Raw genomic sequence first — 26,636 nt, forward strand, 5'->3', positions numbered from 1 at the left:
ACAGCACAGAGATGTGAAGAGGCACATATAATTGTATGGGCAATTAAGAATTATTATTAGAATTATTCTGCAACTGCACTGTGAACTAGCCCTTAAGGTGCATACACACATCAGACCGTAGTCTCTGGAAAATGAAAGATCGCAAAATGCCTTCATAGTCTGATATCTGCAGATCCTCATACACACCTTGTTTAACAGACAATCATCTGCAGATCTGAAGATCCATCCTGGTGGATCTGATCTGCAGATGAATGTCTGTTAAACAAGGTGTGTATTGAAATTTGCAGATATCATAGACTATGAATGCATTTTGCAGGAATGGATCTTTTGCAGGAACAGATCTTTTGCAGATACTGATCTTTTGAATGTGTACAGCCAGCATCTTTCTGTTCAGCATCTTGCAAAGATTTCTATCTGATGGGGAGTTCAGCTCAATAGAATAGACTGTGTAGGTATGGCTCTCATACTACATGGAAGGGGGTAAAATTGGTCTATGATCTTTCATTTTCCAAAGACTATGGTCTGATGTGTGTATGCACCCTAAAGGTGCGTACACACATGCGACTATAGTCGTTTGTAACGATCGTTCCCCGATCTTTACCAACGACGATCGTTACAAAAAACGAACCACCGACTATTAAGGCAAACGACGAACGAGGCAAATCGCTACAAAACAAAGTTCTGTCTTGGCGGATTTTTACCACCGACGATCGTTAGCAAAAGTGGTACATCGTTGGAAACGATCGTTCGTACCAGGCTGGACATGCGCATTTCACTTTTTCTCCAAGGAACTTTACAATTTTATGCGCAGGCGCATTAAGTGCTTTTACGTGGTGTAACGTTCGTTCTAACGATGTGATCGTTACACACTTTTTACAACTAACTTTACTTCGGTCGTTCTTTCGTCAATTAAAAGAACGTTCGTCGTTGACAACGAACGATGGTTGTCGCATGTGTGTACGTAGCATTAGTGTCACCAGGAAGGATAGAGGTTGATCATTCTCTGTGACTCTCCAATGGTGCATGTTTTGCAGACAACCTCACCTATGCACAGGTGGCACAATTAGTGTCTCAGCTACATGGAACCCACCTAGCGGAGACACTGATCACCCCACCTGTGCATAGGGGAGGTTGCCTGCAAAACATGCACCGTGGGGAAGTCATGACGACAGGTTTGAGAAACACTGATCTACAGCTTTGCCTGGTCTAAGATCTATGTACTATTGCTATAGTGACACCCTGGGATACTATAGAGGAGGGATGAGGATACCTTGGGGCTTGCTGGGACAGTGGGTAGGATCAAGAGAGGAGCTGTGTGCTCGCATGAGATGATCTGGCACTAGGGCTGATCGGAACAGCTGAATTCCGATTTCGTCGAAATTTTGTGTACCGCATGCGAAAACCAAATTTCGTGTTCCGAAGTCAATAGTGCCAACTTCTGTGGTTAATTGTAAAGCCCCTGTACATGCTATCATCACCAAATTTGGCATGTATATTAAGCAGATGAGTAGGAACATGGTAAAAAAAAATTTGTGAAAAGACCTTATAGTTTTTGAGCAAATAGATTTCAAAGTTTGCTGAAATGGGTAAGGGGTACCGTGTACCCCTATACTCATTTTTCCTGGGGAGGGGGCGGCTTCCGGAGTCTGCTTGTTAAAGGGGACCCCCGGATGGCACCATGAACCCCCCAGGACGCCCGCGGCCCCCACCTCCTCCTGGGGCACCGGAGGTGGGGGAAGAGCCCCTTGTCCATGGATTGGACAAGGGCTCTGGGGGAGAGGGGGAGGTTGGCCGCCCCTCTCCTCCAGAGCCACCCCATACCATGGACCATACGGGCTGGTATAGCTCAGGGTGCGAAGCCCCACGTGGCTGGGACTCCGCATTCTGGCTATCCCAGCCTGCATGGGAGACAAGGAGTTAAGGAGGCTTGGAAGGGGGGACCCCACGCTGTCTGTTTTCATGAAAAGTATACAATATGTATACAGAACTCGGAATGCAGTAACCTGTACTGCAGCAGTGTCATTTTACACAGTTTAAAAACCATTTTTCCTATAAAACGTTGAAAACGTTAATTTCAAAAACTGTAAGGTCTTTTCACAAATTTTTTTTTACCATGTTCCTACTCATCTGCTTAATATACATGCCAAATTTGGTGATGATAGCATGTAAGGGGGCTTCACAATTAACCACAGAATTTAGCACTATTGACTTCAATGTAAACGCGAATTCGGTACTCGGAATTGCATAATTTTCGAGTTTCGAGTGCTTACTCGGAACTGCCAAATTCCGATGGCAAACTCTAAATTCGGAATCCGAGAGCTCAGCCCTATCTGGCACCACAGATCTTTTAGTGAGATACCGGTACAGCTGTACATGCTCTAGAGCAGGGCTTTTCAACCCTGTCCTCAAGTACCACCAACAGTGCATGTTTTGTGGGAATCCACAGAGGCAGTTAATCAGCTCTGCTGAGACACTAATTACCTCACCTGTGCATGTGTGTGTGGTTTTCTGCAAAACATGCATTGGTAGACCTAGTGCACACCAAAAACCGCTAGCAGATCCGCAAAATGCTAGCGGTTTTTGAAGCGTTTTTTCTTGTTATGAAGCGTTTTGCGGTTTTGTGTAGCTTTTTTTACTTAAAGTGAAGCGTTTTTGTGTAGCAGATTACAGATATTGTTACAGTAAAGCTGTTACTGAACAGCTACTGTAACAAAACCGCCTGGAAAACCGCTCTGATCTGGCGTTTTTATCAAGCGTTTTGCGTTTTTCCTATAGTTAACATTGGAGGCAGAAACGCCTCCGAAATCCAAAAAAATGCTGCAGCCCGGGAGTTTGCGTTTCAGCTAAAACTGACCCGCTCTGGTGTGCACCAGCCCATTGAAATACATTACCCAAGCGTTTCCTCCGCCGCAAGCGTTCCTAAAAACGCAACCTAACCGCTCTGGTGTGCACTAGGCCGCAGTGGTACTTGGGGACAGGGTTTAAAAGCCCTGCTCTAGAGCAGTGATCTGCAAACTTAGCTCACCAGCTGTTAAGGAACTACAAGTCCCACAATGCATTTGCCTTAATGAGTCATGATTGTGGCTGTCAGACTCCTGCAATGCACTCCTGTGGGACTTGTAGTTCCTTAACAGCTGGAGAGCTACGTTTGCAGATCACTGCTGTACTCAAGGTCCACCAACAGTGCATGCTTTGCAGGAAACCACAAACATGCACAGGTGAGGTAATTAGTGTCTCAGCAGAGCTGATTAACTACCTCTGTGGCTTTCCACAAAACATGCACTGTTGGTGGGCCTTGAGGACAGGGTTAGGGAACACTGCAGTCTAGGGGATGATCAATGAGAATTTCTCCTTGCATTCAAATTTCATGTACATGTTATGCAGCTTGAACTTGGACCAATACAAATTGACAAGAAATTATTCTGACTGGTTTAATTTCAAGCTGCATATAGTTTACATGAAAATTGAATGCAAGGAGAAATTTGCATCTCATTATTCATCCTAACTGTACACATCCTAACTCCCCCAGAGGCGGCGAGGTAATCCTCATGGTACCCACAGAAGATCTAAACGGATAATTTAATTAATATTATTCCTCTATGAAATGAAGACTAATGATTCCAGTCTGTATACTGTGTATTAATGTATTTTCATACTGTAGATATAAACACAATATTAAGAATATTAAGTATAGATGTGATTACAATATTTATAGCAATCAGATCTGATAACATTTCAAAGTAAAATATAACACATAAGTGGTCTTCAGAGTATACAGCAACAATGCATCCTTTACCTTAATTAAAAATCATTTTTCAATTGGATAGAACAATGGGTTAGCTTTGAGTTTTTCAACTTTGAAGTTCAGATGTTCACATATTAGAAAGATGAACAAGCGTTCTGCTCGGTGGACAGTGAGTGTTGCGTTTCTTTCCCTGTAAAAGTAGGAATGCAACGCAATGGAAAAGTCGGACACACTTTGAATGTCTCATATGTGTTGCTTTGAAGGGTGACATTCCACGCTACAATGCAGCTTTTGCATCACACCACTATAAACAAAGCCTAAGGCCTGGCACCCACTTGCAGCGTTTTTGTTTTCAAAAAGTCCTTTCCGCCAACTGTGCCACGACTCATTCAAGTGAATGAGAGTGTTTTTCAAAACAAAAACGCTGCAAGTGGGTCCCAGGCTAGGAGTTACATGGAAAACTAAGGGAATGGTCACACTTAAGGCCGCAGGAAAATAACAGCGGTTTCCCACGGCTGAATCCGCATTCTTGGCCGGCAGCCAGCTGAGAACAGCTGACTGTATCGCACGACGCTTGCTATTTCCCCATTGCAGACAAAGCAACAGTGTCGGCCTTTTCCCCCATCGCAGAAAATCGCACAATGGTACCAGTGCACTGCGATTGCACATTGAGAAGCATTATGCGCGATATCGCATTGCAGAAAACGCCCACGATTTTAAGCAAGTGCTTTACATTAGTTCATGTACATAGAACATGTATATCTAATATTAAAAATAATGGTAATATTTTAAAATATCATCTGACTTCTCCCCTTCCTCTTTAGGTCTTTCAGGTCTCCAGAGAAAACCGCAACAACGTTCTGGAGCGGCGCAGCACGTTCCTACTTCAGAGCAACCGCCGCAAACTCCTGGAGTTCGTCAACTTCATGGCTCTGAAGAGGCTGCACGGCAGTCGCTGGCTCCACCCTCTTCCCGCTGCTGGGTGTGGCACTGTTGTCAAACCACGACTGGAATTTCTGCACAGAAAAAAAAAAAGTGCCTACCATGACCGACCGGAGACTCCCATCGACTCTTTACTGTGGCCATCGATTGCGTCCGACCGTTTCACTTTTATAGAAAAAAAAAACTTACAACAGGCGACCTGCGGACACAAGAAAAATGACTTGTTTTCTACAAAAGTAAAACTCTATTTATAGACAATGCTGCCATTCGCACAGATTACGGCATTCTGAGGATTTTCAAAAACAATATTTTTTTTTCTATCGTAATTAACGGTACTTGCTTTGCTCCTAATTATCTAACGTTTTATTTTTCTGCCTATCCTGAAGGCTGAATTATTACTATTTTTTTGTTTTTGCATCAGTTGAAATACATATGCAGTATATTTGTATGCAGCCGGGGCTATTTTTCCCTGCTGCTGCTCTGGTTGTTTTCGTTTTGTTTTTTTAGCGGCCCCCGTGATTTGCAGTAAATATGGTTCCCAGCTGATACAATACAAGCTGTACGAGAGGTAACAAGTTAATGTCTAATCACACAGAGAGAATATTCTAAAGGGCTGTTAACATTCAATAGAAAAGCATTATGTTAAAGCACACCTGCATGCAGGAATTGAACTTATATGTAGTTTTAGCGGCATTGCTAGTTGTTGCTTGCATTTGTTATGGGCATTTATGGTTAAAAAAAAAAACGACAACCCCTGGCTGGCCCCCTAAGCATGAGATTGTAAAATATGGGACTATTTAGGAGACGCAGAGTAAAGTCATGGCGTACCACAAGTACTAGGATTTTAGAGTACATTGAAAATGGCCAGGGCCAAATTTCTGAGCAGGGTGATATGGAAAGACGCCTCACCCTAGGCCCGCTGAAACTTCTGGTGTTAATGTCATTCGGAGTTGTCGCAATTTCTGAACACGTAATTCAGAAACCGGCTATTGCCAGCAGCCAAATTACTTCATTTATTGGGGATTTTGTAAGGGACTAAAAACCTCTTTACCAAGCATATACAGCTATCCTAGTTATCTGGAACTCAAGTAACCAGCAGCCTCAACCAATCAGCTGGCAGTACTCGCAGTGATGAAGGCCAACTTCTAAGGCTGTTTGAAGACTATGCAGTGCTTAAAGTGAAATCGAGGTGAGAATAACAGGAAATAAATCTGGCAGCATCCAGGTCAAGAAGAGGACTATATAGACTGATGCAATCTCAAAAAACGGCAAAAATATTCTGAAAAATATTTATTAACACATGTAGAAAAACATCAAAAGAACATGGTTCTTCAGTATCACAGTGATTGGCCTTAGGAATGCATAAAGATTAATTCGACAAGTGGTTGCAGCTTGGCAGGTATTGAACTTTAAGGCAACGACACATGTTCGTTTCGGGCTTTTATAGAAAATTGTATGCGCCCTTCATCAGGCCGTAATACCAGATTCTAAAAAATAAAAATATATAGCAACACGTTAAAAACACAAAATACAATTCATCAAGTGCAACAAAGAAACTGTCGCACAAGAGAGACCACCACCAAGAGGGATTTGTGATACCTATCCCAAGTTTAGTTCCAGAGCCTACATACATAGATAAGACCAAAAATTCGTGAAGAAAATTGAAAAGAGATGTGTGGAGATGAAGACAAGGTAACGTAAAAAGAAAGGAGTCAGAGCCTCAGGATAAGGACCTAGGGTGAAGAAAGAGGCCGCAATAAACCCACTTCCTGGGGGCTAGTAAATATCAGTCCCCCTGTGGGAAAAGCAAGAGCCCAAAAGCGAAATGAACCATAGTGGACCGACTTCCTGGGGGCTAGTAAATATCAGTCCCCCTATTCCTAAGTTGGTCACCAAGGAGATATAGAATGTATAATGTATAGTACATCACCAAGAGCATGTGAAATGCATAGTATATAGTACATATATTGTATATATTCTAACCAAACCAAAAGTTTTGATATGAACATGGAGAAGATCAACAAACCTGTGCAGCTCAACCAGAGGGGAGGACCAATCAAGCAACGAAGGCCAAGTACTGGGGGGTGTCTGAACTTACCAGACACACAAAGTCTAAAAAAGATTATAAAAAATATATGAACTCAGCAAAAACTCGTCCCAATATGGTGAGATGCCCAAGTATATAACACACAGTCAGGCCCCCTATATATGTCAGAAAGAGGAAAAAGGAAAAAGAGCCCTGTAATATGTATAGTCTGACCTGAGCCAACTCTATGTGATACTCAATAGATGGGCACACAGAGAGGCCCAGACAGAGGCATGGCCCAAAATCAAACAACCATAAATGTACAAATGCCAACAATGCCTCCCTGTAAATGCTCACTTCTATACAGTATATCCCTACATATCCCACCCAAAACAACACAAATATATTGTTCATTAAGTGGGAAATCTGACTAGTAAGCACCGACATAGCTATATACACAGAGCTACACCAGAAAGCCTATGAATAATATATACAGGGCTACACAGAGTTACACCAGAAAGCCTATGAATAATATATACAGAGCTACATATATCCACTACATACAACACAGGCCAGACCATCAGCATTGGAAATCTATGACAGGAGGAGCAACTAGTCAATAAACTGAATAAAAGATGGAAGCTGTAAGAATAAGTTTACCTTCCCAACGGCTGGAGACAAGCGCTGCAAGGTGGGAACCCAACTAAAGACGGCATGTCCTGCCTCTTAAATATCCCACCAAGCCACGCTGTCTATTGGGGGTCAGCCAATCCGGAGCTCGTGAGAGCGGAACCACCGTGGAGCGCATCTCAGACCCGGATGTGAAATCCACACACACGGAGCAGCCAATAGAAAGCAGTAGAGAGGGAGTGCCGCCCCCTCCTACCGGAAGCGGCTGTCAGGCCAATGGGAGGAAGGCTAATGCGGCTAGTGACCACGCTGGAGCGCAAGAGGAAGTAAGTATGACAAAATCCAAAGGCACCAATGGAGAATCATCTCATACCCACGCTGGAGCGCAGGAGGAAGTAAGTATATATATACAGATCGCAATACCCTCCTAGATTTTTATAGCTTCCATCCTAAATCCTTAAGAGAGTCATTGCCCAAGTCACAGCTTATGCGGGTACGTCGAATTGTTAGTGATGAAGAACAAACAAAAAGACGCATGTCTGGGATGACATCTAAATTTACAGATAGACATTACCCTAAAAAATTGGTTGAACGCATCAAAAGAGATGTTATGAAATGCGAACGAGTTGAATTGTTAAAAAAATCTCGGAAAAACATGGGCAATGACAAACAGGAACGTATGATTTTAGCTATGTCATTTAGTACATTGTCCTCGAGGGTTGCGGATGTAGTCAAGCGGCACTGGCCTATCCTGCGGTCTGTTAGCACCGAAATACCGGCATTTAAGCAGATGCCCATGGTGGCTTACAAGAGGGCACAGTCCATAAGAGATCACTTAATCAGGGCGGATGTGGGATCCTGTAAAGACGGGACGCAGAGAACTTTGGCACCCACGCGCAAGGGCACGTTTCCGTGCTTACATTGCTCGTGTTGCCAATTGGTCCTAAAGGGGAAAAGCATTAATCACCCCATGAAAGGGTTTCCAGTCAAATTTTCCCATTATGCCACATGTGATACTAAATATGTGGTATATGGCATCAAGTGCCCATGCGGCAAGATGTATGTAGGGGAAACCACTCGATCAGTTAAGGAGCGCATCATTGAGCACAGGTCTAAAATTAATGTGGCTCTGAGACGCAATCTAGATTTATCCCAGATTGATTCCCCGGTGGCCCAGCACTTCGTTTCTATGGGCCATTCGGCGAACCAGCTGAGATTTTGTATTTTAGATATAGTACCCCCCCCTAGAAGGGGTGGGAATAGAGAATTAATGTTACTACATAAAGAGGCCCGCTGGATTAGATTTTTACAGACACTAACGCCAGCTGGACTCAATGTGGAATACAGACCACTATAGGACACAATCTATTTTTCTGAAACAAACTTTCGAATTGAAAGTTTTGTTGTTAATATGTTCTGTGTCTCCTTTCTCTTTCAGTACCGACTTGGACTATGGATTATTGATCAACATTGCCACCGTGAGCTCACCTGATGGCTTGAAGTTTTTTGGCCCTTCACTTCCGATGTGGGTAATAGAGTCACCTTAGTTTATATTATATTAATAAATATATTTATCATGTTGATATATCCTGTTAGCACTGGAGGGTATTTGGGAGCTTTTCTCTATTTTTTTATATATATATATACCTTCCTCTACGCATCTGTTTGGTTAGGAATGGTTTATTGTAATATATTCCTATTAGCACCCTTAATATATACTTACTTCCTCCTGCGCTCCAGCGTGGGTATGAGATGATTCTCCATTGGTGCCTTTGGATTTTGTCATACTTACTTCCTCTTGCGCTCCAGCGTGGTCACTAGCCGCATTAGCCTTCCTCCCATTGGCCTGACAGCCGCTTCCGGTAGGAGGGGGCGGCACTCCCTCTCTACTGCTTTCTATTGGCTGCTCCGTGTGTGTGGATTTCACATCCGGGTCTGAGATGCGCTCCACGGTGGTTCCGCTCTCACGAGCTCCGGATTGGCTGACCCCCAATAGACAGCGTGGCTTGGTGGGATATTTAAGAGGCAGGACATGCCGTCTTTAGTTGGGTTCCCACCTTGCAGCGCTTGTCTCCAGCCGTTGGGAAGGTAAACTTATTCTTACAGCTTCCATCTTTTATTCAGTTTATTGACTAGTTGCTCCTCCTGTCATAGATTTCCAATGCTGATGGTCTGGCCTGTGTTGTATGTAGTGGATATATGTAGCTCTGTATATATTATTCATAGGCTTTCTGGTGTAACTCTGTGTAGCCCTGTATATATTATTCATAGGCTTTCTGGTGTAGCTCTGTGTATATAGCTATGTCGGTGCTTACTAGTCAGATTTCCCACTTAATGAACAATATATTTGTGTTGTTTTGGGTGGGATATGTAGGGATATACTGTATAGAAGTGAGCATTTACAGGGAGGCATTGTTGGCATTTGTACATTTATGGTTGTTTGATTTTGGGCCATGCCTCTGTCTGGGCCTCTCTGTGTGCCCATCTATTGAGTATCACATAGAGTTGGCTCAGGTCAGACTATACATATTACAGGGCTCTTTTTCCTTTTTCCTCTTTCTGACATATATAGGGGGCCTGACTGTGTGTTATATACTTGGGCATCTCACCATATTGGGACGAGTTTTTGCTGAGTTCATATATTTTTTATAATCTTTTTTAGACTTTGTGTGTCTGGTAAGTTCAGACACCCCCCAGTACTTGGCCTTCGTTGCTTGATTGGTCCTCCCCTCTGGTTGAGCTGCACAGGTTTGTTGATCTTCTCCATGTTCATATCAAAACTTTTGGTTTGGTTAGAATATATACAATATATGTACTATATACTATGCATTTCACATGCTCTTGGTGATGTACTATACATTATACATTCTATATCTCCTTGGTGACCAACTTAGGAATAGGGGGACTGATATTTACTAGCCCCCAGGAAGTCGGTCCACTATGGTTCATTTCGCTTTTGGGCTCTTGCTTTTCCCACAGGGGGACTGATATTTACTAGCCCCCAGGAAGTGGGTTTATTGCGGCCTCTTTCTTCACCCTAGGTCCTTATCCTGAGGCTCTGACTCCTTTCTTTTTACGTTACCTTGTCTTCATCTCCACACATCTCTTTTCAATTTTCTTCACGAATTTTTGGTCTTATCTATGTATGTAGGCTCTGGAACTAAACTTGGGATAGGTATCACAAATCCCTCTTGGTGGTGGTCTCTCTTGTGCGACAGTTTCTTTGTTGCACTTGATGAATTGTATTTTGTGTTTTTAACGTGTTGCTATATATTTTTATTTTTTAGAATCTGGTATTACGGCCTGATGAAGGGCGCATACAATTTTCTATAAAAGCCCGAAACGAACATGTGTCGTTGCCTTAAAGTTCAATACCTGCCAAGCTGCAACCACTTGTCGAATTAATCTTTATGCATTCCTAAGGCCAATCACTGTGATACTGAAGAACCATGTTCTTTTGATGTTTTTCTACATGTGTTAATAAATATTTTTCAGAATATTTTTGCCGTTTTTTGAGATTGCATCAGTCTATATAGTCCTCTTCTAAAGCTACAAATAAGTGTTGGTGGGTAAAGTGGATTACCCTGAAAAAGGACTGTGTTTTTGATCCTTCACAATACAAAGGACCGTACCTCTAGATTATTTGACAAAGCATCCAGGTCAAACAATACCAGTTGCCGTCGGCCCTGCTGGTCTATTTGGCTTCAATAGTGTCTGAATAACACCAGAAACAAGCATGGAGCTAATCTTGTCAGATTTTACAATATTGTCAAACACCAGATTTGCTAAAAAGTATTAGAGGCAGAGGATCAGCAGGGGTGCCAGGCAACTGGCATTGCTTAAAGGGAACCTGAACAGGTTTAAAAATAATGATTTCCACTTACATGGGGCTTCCTCCAGCCCACCATAGGCCCCCGAGGTCCCCCAACGTCTTCCTGGCTCCTCTCCCAGTCCCACTGGCGGCTCCATAAATCAGTGACTTCCTCCTGAAAGTCGCCAGTCTTCTTCCTGGCCGAGCACGCGTCACCAAGTTAGCCGGCGTGAGATTCCTGCGCATGCGCAGCTCTCTAATTCTGAACCACACATGCACAGGACTCTCACGCCGGGCGACTTGATGACCTGTGCCGGCCAGGAAGAAGACTGGTGACTTTCAGGAGGAAGTTGCTGAATAACTGAGCTGCCAGCAAGACCGCGAGAGGAGCCAGGAGGATGCCGGGGGACCCTGCGGCCTATGGTGGGCTGGAGGAAGCCCCAGGTAAGTGGAAATTGTCATTTTTAAAATTGTTCAGGGTCCCTTTAAAAGGAAATAAATATGGCAGCCTCCATATAACTCACCTTGGGGGCACTTTAAAGACTGGGTTCCAAGTTGTATCTGTAGAGCCATATTAATCCATGCTTTGCACTGATGAAGGTCAATTTAGCCTGAAACAGCTTTTGTTTGCAAGTTGGATTAGAATGGTTGTGTAAAATAACAGGTACACTTCACATCAGCCACTCTGGACTTGTGTCTAGCGTACAGGGATATTAGGAAATATGTTGCATATTTACTACTGAGCAGAAGTGATGCATTATGAAACTACAACCCTGCTTAGGCTCCTCTCTCTGCTCAAGGGGTTTATAGAAACAAAATGACATGATGTCCAGGTAAAACTAGTGTAGGGGGAACACTTTTCTGACCTGCTCATTCAGCAGCTATGCACCCTGTATTTTGTTGTCTGAGACTATCACCAGAGAGATCTGCAGAACCATAGCATAAAACAATTTGTACTTTTACTATGACAGGGTTGAAATGGTAGCTTTACATGCAGGGTCATTTCTGTGACTGCAGTCCTACTGTCCTTTCACCCCCCACAACCCGGGTGAAGGTACAGCTGCTATGAAAATCTATGTTGTGTCTAACATAACAGTGCAAATTACAGATGTATTAGGGGGTAGCATTGGTCTCACAGCCAATATATCTCACTTAATCTGAAGCTAGATGGTATATGGGGGCTGCCATATTTATTTTCTTTTAGACAATACCAGTTTCATGGCTTTCTGCTGATCTTCTATCTCTAATACTTTAACCCATAGACCATGAACAAGCATGCAGCAGATCAGATGTTTCTAACAAAAGTTTGACACGATCAGCCACATGCATGTTTCAGGTGTGTGATTCAGACATTACTGCAGCCAAAGGGATCAGCAGGACTGCCGGGCAACACCTAAGGAAATAAATATGGCAGCCTCCATATTCCTCTCACTTCAGGTTCCCTTTAAAGAAAATCTGTAATGAAAAAAACTCCCCTGGAGGGTACTCACCTCGGGTGGGGGAAGCCTCCAGATCCTATTGAGGCTTCCCCCGTCCTCCTCGGTCCCACGGCGGCAGAGAAAATCCTCCTGGAGCGGCAGCGATGTAAATATTTACCTCCGTGGCTCCAGCGCAGGCGCAGTATCCGCTCTTCCTATGGAGATAGGCGAAAATAGCCGATCTCCGTTGGGCCGCTCTACTGCGCAGGCGCAAGTATCCTGCGTCTGCGCAGTAGAGCGGACCTGACGGAGATCGGCTATTTTCGCCTATCTCCATCAGAAGAGCCGCAACAGCACCCCCGCTGGAGCCCGAAAAGGTAAATATTGCACAGGCTGTCGGATTTGTCGCCTGTGCGTACCGGGGGCTGCAGCGGGACCGCCGTGGGACACAGGAGGACGAGGGAAGCCTCGATAGGGTCCAGAGGCTTCCCCCTACTGAGGGGAGTAGCCCCCCAGGGGAGCTTTTTTCAGTACAGGTTTTCTTTAAGGTTTTTTTTTTTTTTTTCATTTTTTTTAACATGGTCACAAGACATGAAATGGGAGTGACTTCTCTATACAAATGATGGCAATCTTCCCTGTTATAAACTTGATTTTGCAAGTAATTAACCAGTCGCATAGTTACAACGGAATTCTACAGATTAGATACTAATCATGGCTTTGTTGGATCTTATGTGTTAAACATAATTAATGGAATTCCAGAATGAGAGGGAATTGTAACTAGGGAAGTCAGACTCTTCCATTTTAATTTATATGGAATCTTTAATCTGTTGGCGTTATCTTCTGTTTTTGAAAATGTGGTTTTGATAGAAATAATGCGATAACTGGACTGACCACAACTTTGGTTTTTGCTGCTTATTTTAACTACTTTAGGACATCACTAGTTAAAATCTACGCACTGTTTTGAAGCTGATCTGGCTGCCAGAGTGTAGATTTTAACTCACCGCCGCCACGCATTCCTGCTGTCTCCCCGCCGCAGCTCACTCACCCTGCCATCTCTATGAAGGCAGAGCTCTGTGAGCTGGACAGGGGCAGATCTCACTGGCTTCTGGCCCTGTCTATCAGCGTAAGCAACTCCCATTGGCTTACATTGATAGACAGGGTCAGGAGCCAACGAAAGCGGCTCCTGACCGGCTCATAACACTCTGCTATCATAGAGACAGCAGAGTGGGTGGCCTGAGGTTCGTGGCATTCGGTGTGGACGGCAGTTGCAGCGGGTATTTGCGGCGATTTCTTGGTGTTTTGCCATTTCTGGTACCAGCGGTCTCTGGTCCTTAACCCTCCTGGCGGTTTGCTAAAAAAATCGCCAGGGGGCAGCAAATCTTTTTTTTTTTTATTTTTTTTTCCTTTCATGTAGTGAGACAAAGTCTCGCTACATGATAGCCGCTGCTCAGCGGCATCCCCCCAGCCCCTCCGATCGCCTCTGGCGATCAGGAGATCCCGTTCAAAGAACGGGATCTCCTGGAGGGCTTCCCCCGTCGCCATGGCGGGATGACGTCACCGAAGTCATCGACGTCAAAGGGGATTCCTATCCACCCCATAGAGCTGCCTGCCACTGATTGGCCAGGCAGCGCACGGGGTCTGGGGGGGAGGGGGGGCGGCTGCGGCGCGGCGGATTGGCGGGTAGCGGCGGCGATCGGGCACTGCATGCAGCTAGCAAAGTGCTAGCTGCGTGCAGCAAAAAAAAAATTATGCAAATCGGCCCAGCGGGGCCTGAGCGGTGCCTTCCGGCGGCATAGCCCGAGCTCAGCTCTGGCTTACCGCCAGGAAGGTTAAGGGGGCAGAGACCGCTGGTACTTAAGTGGTTAAAAGCCTAAAACGTTGGAACTGCAGAGAAAAGGATGCAGCAGCAAGCCTTGATGATAAAAACAGTCAGCTGCTACTTTCTCCAGGCACTAGAGGGCCTTTTTTTTGGACAACAGATAGGCTCTCTTATTATGAATGAGCAGTCTGTTATGCGACAGTGACCTCTAGTGCCCTGGAGGGGACTAAACAGACTCCTATCAGCAAGCTGCTGCCTGCTGCAGGGCACCATTCTCTCTAGTTCTGCTACTTATGTTTAAAATAACAGGACTGGGTTATCTTTTTTTATAGCTGCTGCATCAGAGTTGGAGAGAAAGAAACCTTGATGCTCAGCAAGATAATAGAAACTTTGAGTCATGTGATAAACTGCATCATCACAGATTACGTACTGTGACATTCTCACTAGTTCCAGAGATGTAATACAACAACAAAAAAATCTAAGGACTTGTTCACACTACGAGCGACTTCGCTCTTTTTTTTTACTTTTTTAGCGATAGCAGATTTTTTAAATCGCTTTAAAAGTGCTAGTGCAACAGTCGCTTATGTGAGTGTTCTCACATGAGCAATAACCTTTCTATCCAGTCGCAAATGCGGCTCCTGCACCATTTTCTGAGCGTTTGCGATTTCCCTATACTTTCTATTGACTCGCAAAGTGCTTGCAAACTGTTCGAATTGCGATTTCCCGAGCACTTTCACATTCCATTTATTAATTTCCGGGTCATAGTTCACTTCGTCAGGAAGTAAAAAAAAATGAGTGAAAATCGCTCAGAAAGCACTTAGAAAAACGCTTCAAAAAACCCTATAAAATTGCTCAGCGCTTGCTACAGCTCTGGCGGTTTTATAATGTAAACAAAGCCTAAGAGTAGGGTGTGCTAAACTTCCTTATTGATCAGTGCAAGCCAATTGATTGATTTAACTAGTTGAGAGGCTTATAAAGGGGAGGTACTTCCTCCTGACAATGTTAGCGGTAGTTCTAATTTGCATATTGCTCTCCTGAGCTTATCTCTGGAACAAAAATAGATTTTGTGATGTAGTTTTCAATGAAGATAACGTCTGAACGTGGAGTTTATTTTCTCAGGCTCTGCTTGTGCTGCTCAGGACCAAGTCAGGGTCACTTGAATGAGTAATAAAGAGAAAAAAAAAACTAATGTTTTACAGCTGATAATTTGGCATGGTTATTATTCAACATGCAGCCTTATGGTATAAGTATAGCATTAATTGGATCCGCTATAATCAGAAAAGGATTACCATGAAATGGGGTCCTAGCTAGACGAGATAGCATTTTTTGTTTTTGCCCCCTGCTGATCATCACCTGGCTTTTTTAGTAAGCTTTGCTGGGGGCTAACATCCACCAAGCCCCTAGACTCTCTCCAGGCCCTAGGCAGCTGCTTGGGCTTGCCTTGTGGAGGATCCATCTTTGCCTATAATGGCAGGAGCTGAACTCTGTACTGTAATTGTACAAAGCTTTGCTTGTAAGAAATTAGCTGGAATGCCATGAAAGGAAAATGAACAAAAAGGAGGAACAGACACCTAGAATGTAAAAAGAATGTTTGCAGTATTTTGGATCCTCCCGATAATCGCCATCTCTGAGCAAACTGCTCCCCATCACCTTCAGCCTTGATGGATGGCTGCATAGTAATGACTGTAATAGTCAGTAACTGCAGGATTTCATAAACTGCACTTTGTTTCTGAGATCTGGGAAATAATGTTCAATGATACAGCTAGCAATAAACTCACATTTACTCCTTCAAGTCTCCTTACTTCACTTGTAATTGCAGTGTGTATAATACTTTCACAAGAACTGTGTGGTTCAAATGTCCATGTGAACTAGTGCTTTCTAGAAGCTCTAAAGCTTCTGCCTTGTCCTGACTCCTCACTCAGGTTCCTTCCCCAGCAACAAAGTGTGCTGTCAGTGAGTTCCTGGTGTTCAGGCTTGATTTATTAGCTGCAGTAAAGAAGGGATCACACCTGCATCTGCGGAAATCATAGACAATTCCCCACAAGCATTTTGGGGTGCGGTTTAAAGGGAACCCGAGGTGAGAGGGTTATGGAGACTGCCACATTGATTTCCTTTTAAAACAATACCAGTTGCCTTGCAGACTTCCTGATTCTGTGTCTGATACTTTAGCCATAGACTCTGAACAAGCATGCAGCAGATTAGGTACTAGGACTCTGCAGACTCAGGTTATACTGAATTAGCCATATTCTTGTTCCAGGACTTTGACTCGCACTACTTATGCCAGAAGATCAACAGGTCTGCCAGGCACCTCGCATTGTTTACAAAGAAATACATATGGCAGCCTCCATATCCTTCTCACCTCAAAGCATGCCTTAAGGGGAATTTTATTTTTTTAACCACTATGCGCAATTGCAGACACCTCTGGAAAAAAAAATGCAGCTGTACCATAGACTCTTTACATGCGTTTCTGCATGCATTTCTGGTATGGGGCAAAACGCTCCAGCGTTTTTCAAGCATGACCCCTGCTTAAAGGTTCTGGACTAGCTGTGTTATAAGTAATACACTTACCTTGGTGAGCTGGTAGTTCATAATTAGCAGGGTAAGTGGCTGATACAAAACACAACATCGGCACTACTAACAACAGTAAATAGAAAATTGCAGAAATTTGTCATAAAGCGCCCTTTCAGGTCATCTCATTCCCCATCCCTACTCCCCAGTAGTCCTCAGCTGTCCCTTCACATCCCCTCCCCTGACCACTACCTACATGATGTCTCTCTACCCTTAGCTATCCCTATACCTTGCATCTGACCTTTTCTAATTACCAGTGACATACCTACCCAACCCTCACAGTATTATTATTATTATTGATTTATAAAGCGCCAACATATTCCGTGGTGCTGTACAAAGTAAGAAACAAACATGGGGTACATAATACAGACAATGGTGTACACTAATATACAAGATACATAATTAGTGACAAAATACAAAAAATTATACAGCATACAGAGTACAAAATACAGAAGTGGTAATGACATTGATAAAAGTAACATGATGAATAAAATGTATAATGATTTCCAAGACACAAAAGGGGGAGAGAGCCCTGCCCTTGCGAGCTTACAATCTAAAGGGAATGGGAGGAAACAAGAGGAGGGGTAGTATACGATAAAATATATAAAGGCAGTGTGTTTTAGGATACCTAGTAGGAGTGCAATTTGGTCTTGGGACAAAGGGAAGTGGCCTAGGGTAGCGTATATGCTTGTCGGAACAAATTAGTTTTTAGAGAGCATTTAAAAGTAACAAAGGTTGGCGAGTGAAGGATGTGTTGTGGGAGGGGATTCCAGAGAAGGGGTGAAGCGCGTGCAAAATCTTATAAGCGGGAATGTGAGGAGGTGATTCTAGAGGAGGACAACAGAAGATCGTGTGCAGATCTGAGATTGCGATTGGGTTTGTATCTGGAAATTAGTGATGATATGTACCGGGGAGAGAGATTGTGGAGAGCTTTGTAGATTAGGGTTAGGAGTTTGAACTGGATCCTCTGTCAAGCTCTTCACTGACTGCCAATTAACCAGAGAGGGTCAGCTGAGGAAGATCGAGAAGAAAGATGAATGAGACGTGCAGCTGAGGTCAGTACTGAGTGGAGCGGGGCCAGTTTGTTAGAAGGTAGTCCACAAAGTAGTACATTGCAGTAGTCCAGACGAGAAATTATAAGAGCATGTATTAACATTTTGGTTGTGTCTTGAGTGAGAAAGGGACAGATGCGAGATATATTTTTGAGTTGGAGATGGCAGGAGCTGGTTATGGAGTTAAGATGAGGAATAAAAGAGAGAAGAGTTGAATATTACCCCCAAGCACCGTGCTTTGGGAACTGAAGTGATGGGAGTGTTATTAACATTTATAGTTACTTCAGGCAGAGAGGTGGTATTGTTATCTCATTAATCATCCCTACTACACTCCATACTCGCCACTCAGTATTCTAATTTAGTGTTTGGGTTCAAAGCTCTGATAATTCCTCCTTCCAGCTTGGAATCAGGAAGAACTGGCGCTAAATAGAAAAAACGCACCCCATCCTGCTGTCTGGTGCTAAATGCAGCTATTTGGGAAACACTAACTGTATTCTACTCCCTGCACACTACAGCCTACACTCCACTCTATACACCAAACCTTTAGCCTTACACACGGACCTCTACATTCCACACCCATATAACATCTCTGTCCTGGCATCCTACACTTTACACTCTACATTCAGTACCACAAATCCCTGCATCCTACACTGTACATACTGCAGGCCAGACTCTACACCTCACATTCAGTACCACAAATCCCTGCATCCTACACTGTACATACTGCAGGCCAGATTCTACACCTCACATTCAGTACCGCAAATCACTGCATCCTACACTGTACATACTGCAGGCCAGACTCTACACCTCACATTCTTTACATTCAGTACCACAAATCCCTGTATCCTACACTGTACATACTGCAGGCCAGACTTTACACCTCACATTCTTTACATTCAGTACCACAAATCCCTGCATCCTACACTGTACATACTGCAGGACCAGACTCTACACCTCACATTCAGTACCACAAATCCCTGCATCCTACACTGTACATACTGCAGGACCAGACTCTACACCTCACATTCAGCACCACAAATCCCTGCATCCTACACTGTACATACTGCAGGCCAGATTCTACACCTCACATTCAGTACCACAAATCCCTGCATCCTACACTGTACATACTGCAGGACAGACTCTACACCTTACATTCTTTACATTCAGTACCACAAATCCCTGCATCCTACACTGTACATACTGCAGGCCAGACTCTACACCTCACATTCTTTACATTCAGTACCGCAAATCACTGCATCCTGCACTGTACATACTGCAGGCCAGACTTTACACCTCACATTCTTTACATTCAGCACCACAAATCCCTGCATCCTACACTGTACATACTACAGGCCAGACTCTACATCTCACATTCTATACACTCCATCCTAAATCTTATGTACCATAATTCTACACACCATATACCCTCCACCTTACACTGAACATGCCACAATCTACACTTCACTCCCTGAATTGTATGCTCCATACATCCTCCTATGTCCTACACTTTACTCCCTGACGTAGGAGTCAGAGAAGGGATGCGGCTGAGAAGAGATCCTGGAGCCGATAGGTGATACATTTCTCTAGCATGTTCCACTCGGGACTTTTCATTGGGCAAGAGCAGGGTGGGAGGAATGGCTACCTGATTAGTTAGCATCCCATCCCCAGTATTAGATAGTCAGGTGTGCCACCAGTATTAGGGGCAGATCTGCCTAACTCTACTGGTGGAGGGGAACCTACCTCATACTGGGTGCACATCTGGCTATACTGGGTGGGGGGAGGCTACCAAATATTGGGTGCAACATCTGGCTATCTATCCTGGGAAGGCCAACTAATATTGAGGGCACTTTGAAATATCCGCCTCTAGTGCTGGAATCCTGGTCCTGCCCACATCCTACACCCCGCCCCCTTCTAACACCTGCACACTACTCTGCACCACCTACACTCTGTTGGACGAGATACAGTAGCAGTCAGTTTTTATTGTTACCTGTGTCCCAGTTGAAGATATTTCCCCTCATTTATGGTAGTGTCATCACTGAATGCCAATCATGAGCAGTGACCCAATGAGAATGCAGCAATAAAGACCTAACAATCTTTCCTCAAAAACTGAGAAAAAGACCCAATACAAAACCACTCCCAAGGGGTAACTTTGCCTTGTACAAATAGCTAGACTATTAAAAAAAACACCAGAGAAAACCTCTTAAAACAAGTAGTGTTTACATCAAACACCGTTCCTAAATGCATGAATTGCATGAAAAGACATAAAAAGCACATTTCACCCAAGGTAAAATGTGCTATAAATTACTTTTCTCATATGTTAGAAAACTGACAGAGCTGACCGGTTTTGGATTAGCCCATCTCCTCATGGGGGATTTTCTTTATTTTTAAAAAGTGCTTATTGACTGGCAGTTGCTCAGTCCAACTGCCAAAACAGTGTGTAAACAGGTGGGTGGGGGCAGCCGGCATCTTTATATAGATCCTTTCCAGGGAGTGCATTAGTAAAGAATAAATTAAATACTGAGAATCCCCCATGATGAGATGGATTAGCCAAAAACCTGTCAGATCTGGCAAATTTCTAACTACTGTAAGTGACAGCAACATAGGAGAAAAATGGATTTTACACTTTTTTTGTGATAGTGCTTTAAGAATTAACAATGAAAAGTGCTGTGAAGGAAACTCAAGTTTCAAGTGAATAACGTGCATACACCTTGTTACGGTGCTTACATACAATTAAACAGTACTGAGTAAAATATTCAGTACATTATATAAAAAACCCTCAAAGGCAGTATATGTGTAGGAAATATGGCTCCCTATTATTATGATATTAAATGTATGGAACGCAAACGGAAAGGGTATCCGCAATACAAAGAACGTGGAGGTGTACGCATGCCTCCTAACAGGAAGAGCGGAAACTGAGAGGCCTTTTCAATACCAACATATCTGCATCAAAGACAATCCGCCACTTCAGCGCTTTTCTGAGCGTTTGCATTTGATCAGCGCTTTGAGCGCAAAAAAAAAAATACATTAAAAAAAACTCGCTTCCTTTCACTTGCAGCAAAATCACATAAAAATTACTGCGATCACATACAATCGCGGACATGTAAAAACGTATGCGATCGCAGTGATTTTTATGCAAATGAATGGGAGCGATTTTTTTTTTTAAAGCGCTGATCAATCACAAGCGCTCAGAAAAGCGCTTATATAGTGTGTCTGAGCCCTTATTAATGCTTGTTTTCAAGATGCTTTAAAGAACAACTGGAGCGAGAGGGATATGGAGGCTTCCATATTTATTTATGCCTGGCAGCCCTGCTGATTTACTAGGCTGCAGTAGTGTCTGAATAATACCAGAAACAAGCATGCTGCTAATCTTGTCAGATCTGACAATGTCAGAAACGCCTGATCTGCCGCATGCTTGTTCAGGGTCTATGGCTAAAAGTATAAGAAGCAAAGGCTAGCCAGTCAATTGGTACTGCTTAAAGCAGACCTGAACTCAGAACTTCCTCTCTGCTCTAAAAGGTAAGCAACAGCATAATAAACTTTAAAGAAAAAAATATTTGTTACAGCAGATTAGGGATGGTCCTGCATAGGAGAACTCATGGAGAAGCATGTGATCAGTTTGATCAGCTGATAGATTTGTAAGGTTCTGATTTTCTGTGATGACTTCCTGGTTTAACACATGATCAGGACCAGCAAATCAGAACCTTACAAATCTATCAGCTGATCAAACTGATCACATGCATGCAGCATGTTAGCCCATATAGAAAATAAGCAGGTTAATCCATATAGAAACAGCAGCCTATATATGAATTGCAGCACATTAGCCCATACAGAAAATGAAGCACATTAGCCCATATAGAAAATGCAGTTCATATATAAAATGCAGCATATCCTACTAATATTATAAAAGGGGAAGTGCGGATGTTTGTTACTTGATCACGCAAAAATGGCTGAAGGAATTTGAATGAAATTTGGCACACACATAGTACATTACCTGAAATAACATATAGGATACTTTTTATCCCCATAACCAAAAAGTGGGCGGAGACAAATACAACATTCACTGGGAAAATGTAAACTGCAGCCATTCTTACACTGTTAATGGAAGGGTTCTCAAACTTTGCCCAATTGGTCACTGTGTGACTGGGATTGATATGCAATATAAATAATCCACACTCCTCAATAGTACTGGTGTGCAGCTACCAGGACAAAAAGCACCATACCTTAACCATAAAAAAGAAAAAAGAGGTCTTGGAAATACAGGCTGCACCACCATTCCAAATGTAAACAATCTTTATTGGACACCATGCAAAGAACACATAAAATAATTTAAAAAGTTACAGCTAACAAGCAGCAACTCACCATAATACATCAATTGCGGACCAATGATCAATAAGAAGTGTCTCACCACCTATGTAAACAATCAGCCCTGTAACTGCTTAAATTGTCAAAAATTGGGTTCAATGTTTGAGCCCAATGTAAGGCAATCCCAGACCCGGGTCAAGACCTGAAAATGACACGCTACAGCCCTATAGTGACCAAAGTGCTAAGAAATAAGGATAGATATAATGCTCTAAGAACATGAGTGTTCAGGTAAAAGTGCATGAACAGTGCATATAGGGATCAGTAATGCAATTCAAAAAGTTATTTATGGGGTTGTAGCATACATATACCGATACTGGAGGGTCCTGGAATTGATAGCAGCATTCAGATGAGGGCCAGATGCTCCACACGTGTCGTGGTTAAAGATCACCACTTCCTCAGGAGCAGTGTATCATAAGAAAAGGAGTTGCTTAAAGGGATGCTTAAGTCAAAAATAAAAAATGATTTTTACTCACCTGGGGCATCCCTCAGCCCCCTGAAGCTGTATGGTGCCCTCACAGCCTCGCTCCGATCCTCCTGTCCCCGCCGGCGGCTACTTCCGGGTTCGGCGACAGCCGCTGACAGGCTGGGAACGCGAGTGATTCTCCGCATTCCCAGCCTGTCAGTGGCTGTCGCCGAACCCGGAAGTAGCCGCCGGCGGGGACAGGTGGATCGGAGTGAGGCTGCGAGGGCACCATACAGTTTCAGGGGGCTGAGGGATGCCCCAGGTGAGTAAAAATCATTTTTTATTTTTGACTTAAGTATCCCTTTAAGAGCTGGGGACCTTCGTGGATGGAGCGCTCTGATAGGACAAGCTGTCCGAGTGAAGAACGTCATCAGCTGGAGCGCAAGTATATCCGCCTTCCAAGCTGTGTTGAAAATGAGTCATGGAGCGCAAGAGTCCACGTGATTCCCTTCCCTGTAGCGCATCCATTATGTCGCTGTGTGCTGGTCTATGCCCATCAATGGCAAGCGCACATGGGTAACCAAGCCCGGCATCCGGAAGTACGTCACCGTCAAACGGAGGTGCGTCACTTCAGGAAGTGCTATGCCGGCTTGGAACGCAAATAGTTACCAGGGCTGATTACAATGTCCCTAAATTAAAAACAACTGTTTTTCACAAAGTGTCACACAATATTAAGGATTAAACAACATTATATCATGGTACACAAGGGATAATATACATGTAAATAAAGTGATGAACAAAATAATAATATTGAAAATACAGCAGGAAAATCGGCACGAATTGCAGAGCAGAGACATCCCAAGTAAGGGGCGTTACTGTTTGACTCAAACAATAAGTAAATGCAAAGCTATATGGATATAGCCAATCCGGTAAGAGGCACTAAGCATAGCGTACATGTCCTACCCAATTCAATGTTTGAAATGTGGTATGCGCCACAAGCATAGTGTCCATTATTTATGTATACTCAGAAAGAGAGAGGAGGGGGATTTTTTGTTGTTTAATTGCCAAGAGGGAGGTAACAAGACACAAACAATGTTAAGTAAAGAGCATGCTTCAAAAGACACCAACAGGGGGAACTTCATCAATCAGTGGGATTGGGTATCATTCATAAGTGTTGTCGGTAATGAGAATCAGTGCGGGAAAACACAGCTGTCGGCAATTTAGACTTTTGGGTGGTCATTCATAAAAATGTTGCCTGTTGCGATACAAGTGCAGAGATTTTCCGAAAAAGGCTGTCGGTAGGCTTGCGGAAACAGAGAAGCTGCCTGAGTCCCTCAGTGCGCTGCTCTCTCTGCTGCTGCTTGGGAGGTCTGTCCCATTCACTTACATGTATTCCGCATGCTTATCGTTACTGCCGAGGGAGCGCTAATCCCCGTCCGCATACCGCTTGCTCTAATGTTTATGAATGGACATTTTGTTACTTTTTCTAGATAAATCTAGATATTCACCGCACAAGGCGGAAATGTATCGCTCTGCACGGGAATGTCAGCTTTTCATGCGAAAAGAGCCTTTATGAATGGAGATTTTGCCAAGTGGTCGGTAAGGTCAGCTGTTTTAAGAATTTCCACACGCAGAAATGCTTTATGAATGATACCCAATGTCGGGTCAGGGAGAGGTTAGTGTGGGTTCTGGGGGGTGGGAGAGGTTAGTGTGAGTGGTGGGGGAATGGAGAGGCCAGTGTGGTTGTCAGGGAAGGGAGAGGTTAGTGTGAGTGGTGGGGGAATGGAGAGGTCAGTGTGGTTGTCAGGGAAGGGAGAGGTTAGTGTGGATTGTGGGGGGTGGGAGAGGTTAGTGCGGGGGGTGGGGGAGGTCAGTGTGGGTGCTGGTGGGAGGGAAAGGTCAGTGTGGGTGATGGAGAGGTTAATGTGGGTGGAGGAAGAGGTCAGTGTGTGTGTGTGTGGGGGGGGGGAGATAGAAGTTACTGTGGGTTCTTGGGGGGGGGGGGGGGTGTGATGGTTCAGTGTAGGTGATTGGTGGAGGGAGAGGTCAGTGTGGGTATGGGGGTGGATGAGGGAGAAGTTACTGTGGGTTCTGAAGGGGGGGGGGAAGGGGTCAGTGTTGGTGATTGGTGGCGGGCGAGGTCAGTGTGTGTGGGGGGGGGGGGGAATGAGGGAGAAGCTACTGTGGGTTCTGGGGGAAGGGCGGGGTGAGGGATCAGCCGGGGTTGAGGTGTGTGTGTGTTTTGGGGTGGGGGGGGGGGGTGAGGGGTCAGTGTGGGTGATTGGTGGAGGGAGAGGTCAGTGTGGGTGGGTGAGGAAGAAGTTACTGTGGGTGCTGGGGGGGGGGGGGGAGGGGTCAGTGTGGGTGATTGGGGAAGAGGTCAGTGTGGGTGTGTGGATGAAGGAGAAGTTACTGTGGGTGCTGGGGGGGAGGGGTCATTGAGGGTGATTGGGGGGGGGGGGGAGATCAGTGTGGGTGCTGCTTTGGGGGATGCACATTCTCACCTGCTCCCAAATACCTGTCAGGGCTGCCTCTCCATAGTGTCCTAGATTGGGGGGCGGAGCTTCTCACGGCCGATGCGGAGCTTCTTGTCAGTGTTGGTGATTGGTGGGGGCGAGGTCAGTGTGTGTGTGTGTGTGTGGGGAGGGGGATGAGGGAGAAGCTACTGTGGGTTCTGGGGGGGGGGGGGGATCAGCGTGGGTTGAGGTTAGTGTGTGTGTGTTTTGGGGGGGGAGGGGTCAGCATGGGTTGATTGGTGGAAGAAGAGGTGTGTGTGTGTGTGTTTTGAGGGGGGGGGGGGGGTGAGGGGTCAGTGTGGGTGATTGGTGGAGGGAGAGATCAGTGTGTGTGTGTGTGTGTGTGTGTGTGTGTGTGTGTGTTTTGAGGGGGGGTGAGGGGTCAGTGTGGGTGATTGGTGGAGGGAGAGGTCAGTGTGGGTGGGTGAGGAAGAAGTTACTGTGGGTGCTGGGGGGGGGGGGGGGGGGGGTCAGTGTGGGTGATTGGTGGAGGGTGAGGTCAGTGTGGGTGGGTGAGGAAGAAGTTACTGTGGGTGCTGGGGGGGGGGGGGGGGGGTCAGTGTGGGTGATTGGTGGAGGGAGAGGTCAGTGTGGGTGGGTGAGGAAGAAGTTACTGTGGGTGCTGGGGGGGGGGGGGGTCAGTGTGGGTGATTGGGGAAGAGGTCAGTGTGGGGGTGTGGATGAAGGAGAAGTTACTGTGGGTGCTAGGGGGGAGGAGGGGTCAGTAAGGGTGATCAGTGTGGGTGCTGCTTTGGGGGATGCACACTCACCTGCTCCCAAATTCCTGTCAGGGCTGCCTCTCCAAAGTGTCCTAGATTGGGGGGGCGGAGCTTCTTGGCGCCAGGGGCGTGGCTTCTTGCAGCCACCTTTTGTTGTATGTAAAAAAAAAAAAAAAAAAGGCATGGGGGGGGGAAATGTGCCAGAGCCCCTCCCCTCTGCACGTGAGGAGCCGCATCTTGCACCTCCACTGCCGACAGCTCCGGGGTCACCTGACAGCCTCTGTGCTTCTTCAATCACATTACACTGCTCAAAGCTCCCCATCACCGCCCCCTGGAGGCCCCAAATAACATTACACGTGTCTGCCAGAGACCCCTCGTCCACCCCCAGCAGCGATCTCCCCTCTCTGCCCCCTCTCACCACCGCAATCTGCCCCCGAACAGCTGTCTCCCCACCGCTAGCGCTGTGACCGCCAGGGGACACACACACACACACACACACACACACACACACACACACACACACACACACACACACACACACACACACACACACACACACACACACACACACACACACACACACACACACACACACACACACACACACACACACACACACACACAC

General features: G+C 44.9%; 1 protein-coding gene across 3 annotated transcripts in view; it reads left to right on the forward strand.

Moving 5' to 3' along the window:
• The window catches only part of LOC137535952 (glycerol-3-phosphate acyltransferase 1, mitochondrial-like), a 128,843-nt gene extending 119,984 nt beyond the window's left edge, over nucleotides 1–8,859 (forward strand). For 2 of the 3 annotated variants that reach the window (XM_068257841.1, XM_068257840.1), the window contains one exon: nucleotides 4,570–5,078. In XM_068257841.1, coding sequence (XP_068113942.1) covers nucleotides 4,570–4,941 — 372 coding nt within the window. In that variant the 3' untranslated portion in view covers nucleotides 4,942–5,078. Of the gene's footprint in view, nucleotides 1–4,569; nucleotides 5,079–8,781 lie in introns of those variants that run through there. The other variant, XR_011024485.1, reaches the window with a different exon arrangement.
• The last annotated feature ends 17,777 nt before the right edge of the window (nucleotides 8,860–26,636 follow it).

The sequence above is a fragment of the Hyperolius riggenbachi genome, chromosome 10 (assembly GCF_040937935.1).
Source record: "Hyperolius riggenbachi isolate aHypRig1 chromosome 10, aHypRig1.pri, whole genome shotgun sequence".
In the NCBI taxonomy this organism is placed as follows: domain Eukaryota; kingdom Metazoa; phylum Chordata; class Amphibia; order Anura; family Hyperoliidae; genus Hyperolius; species Hyperolius riggenbachi.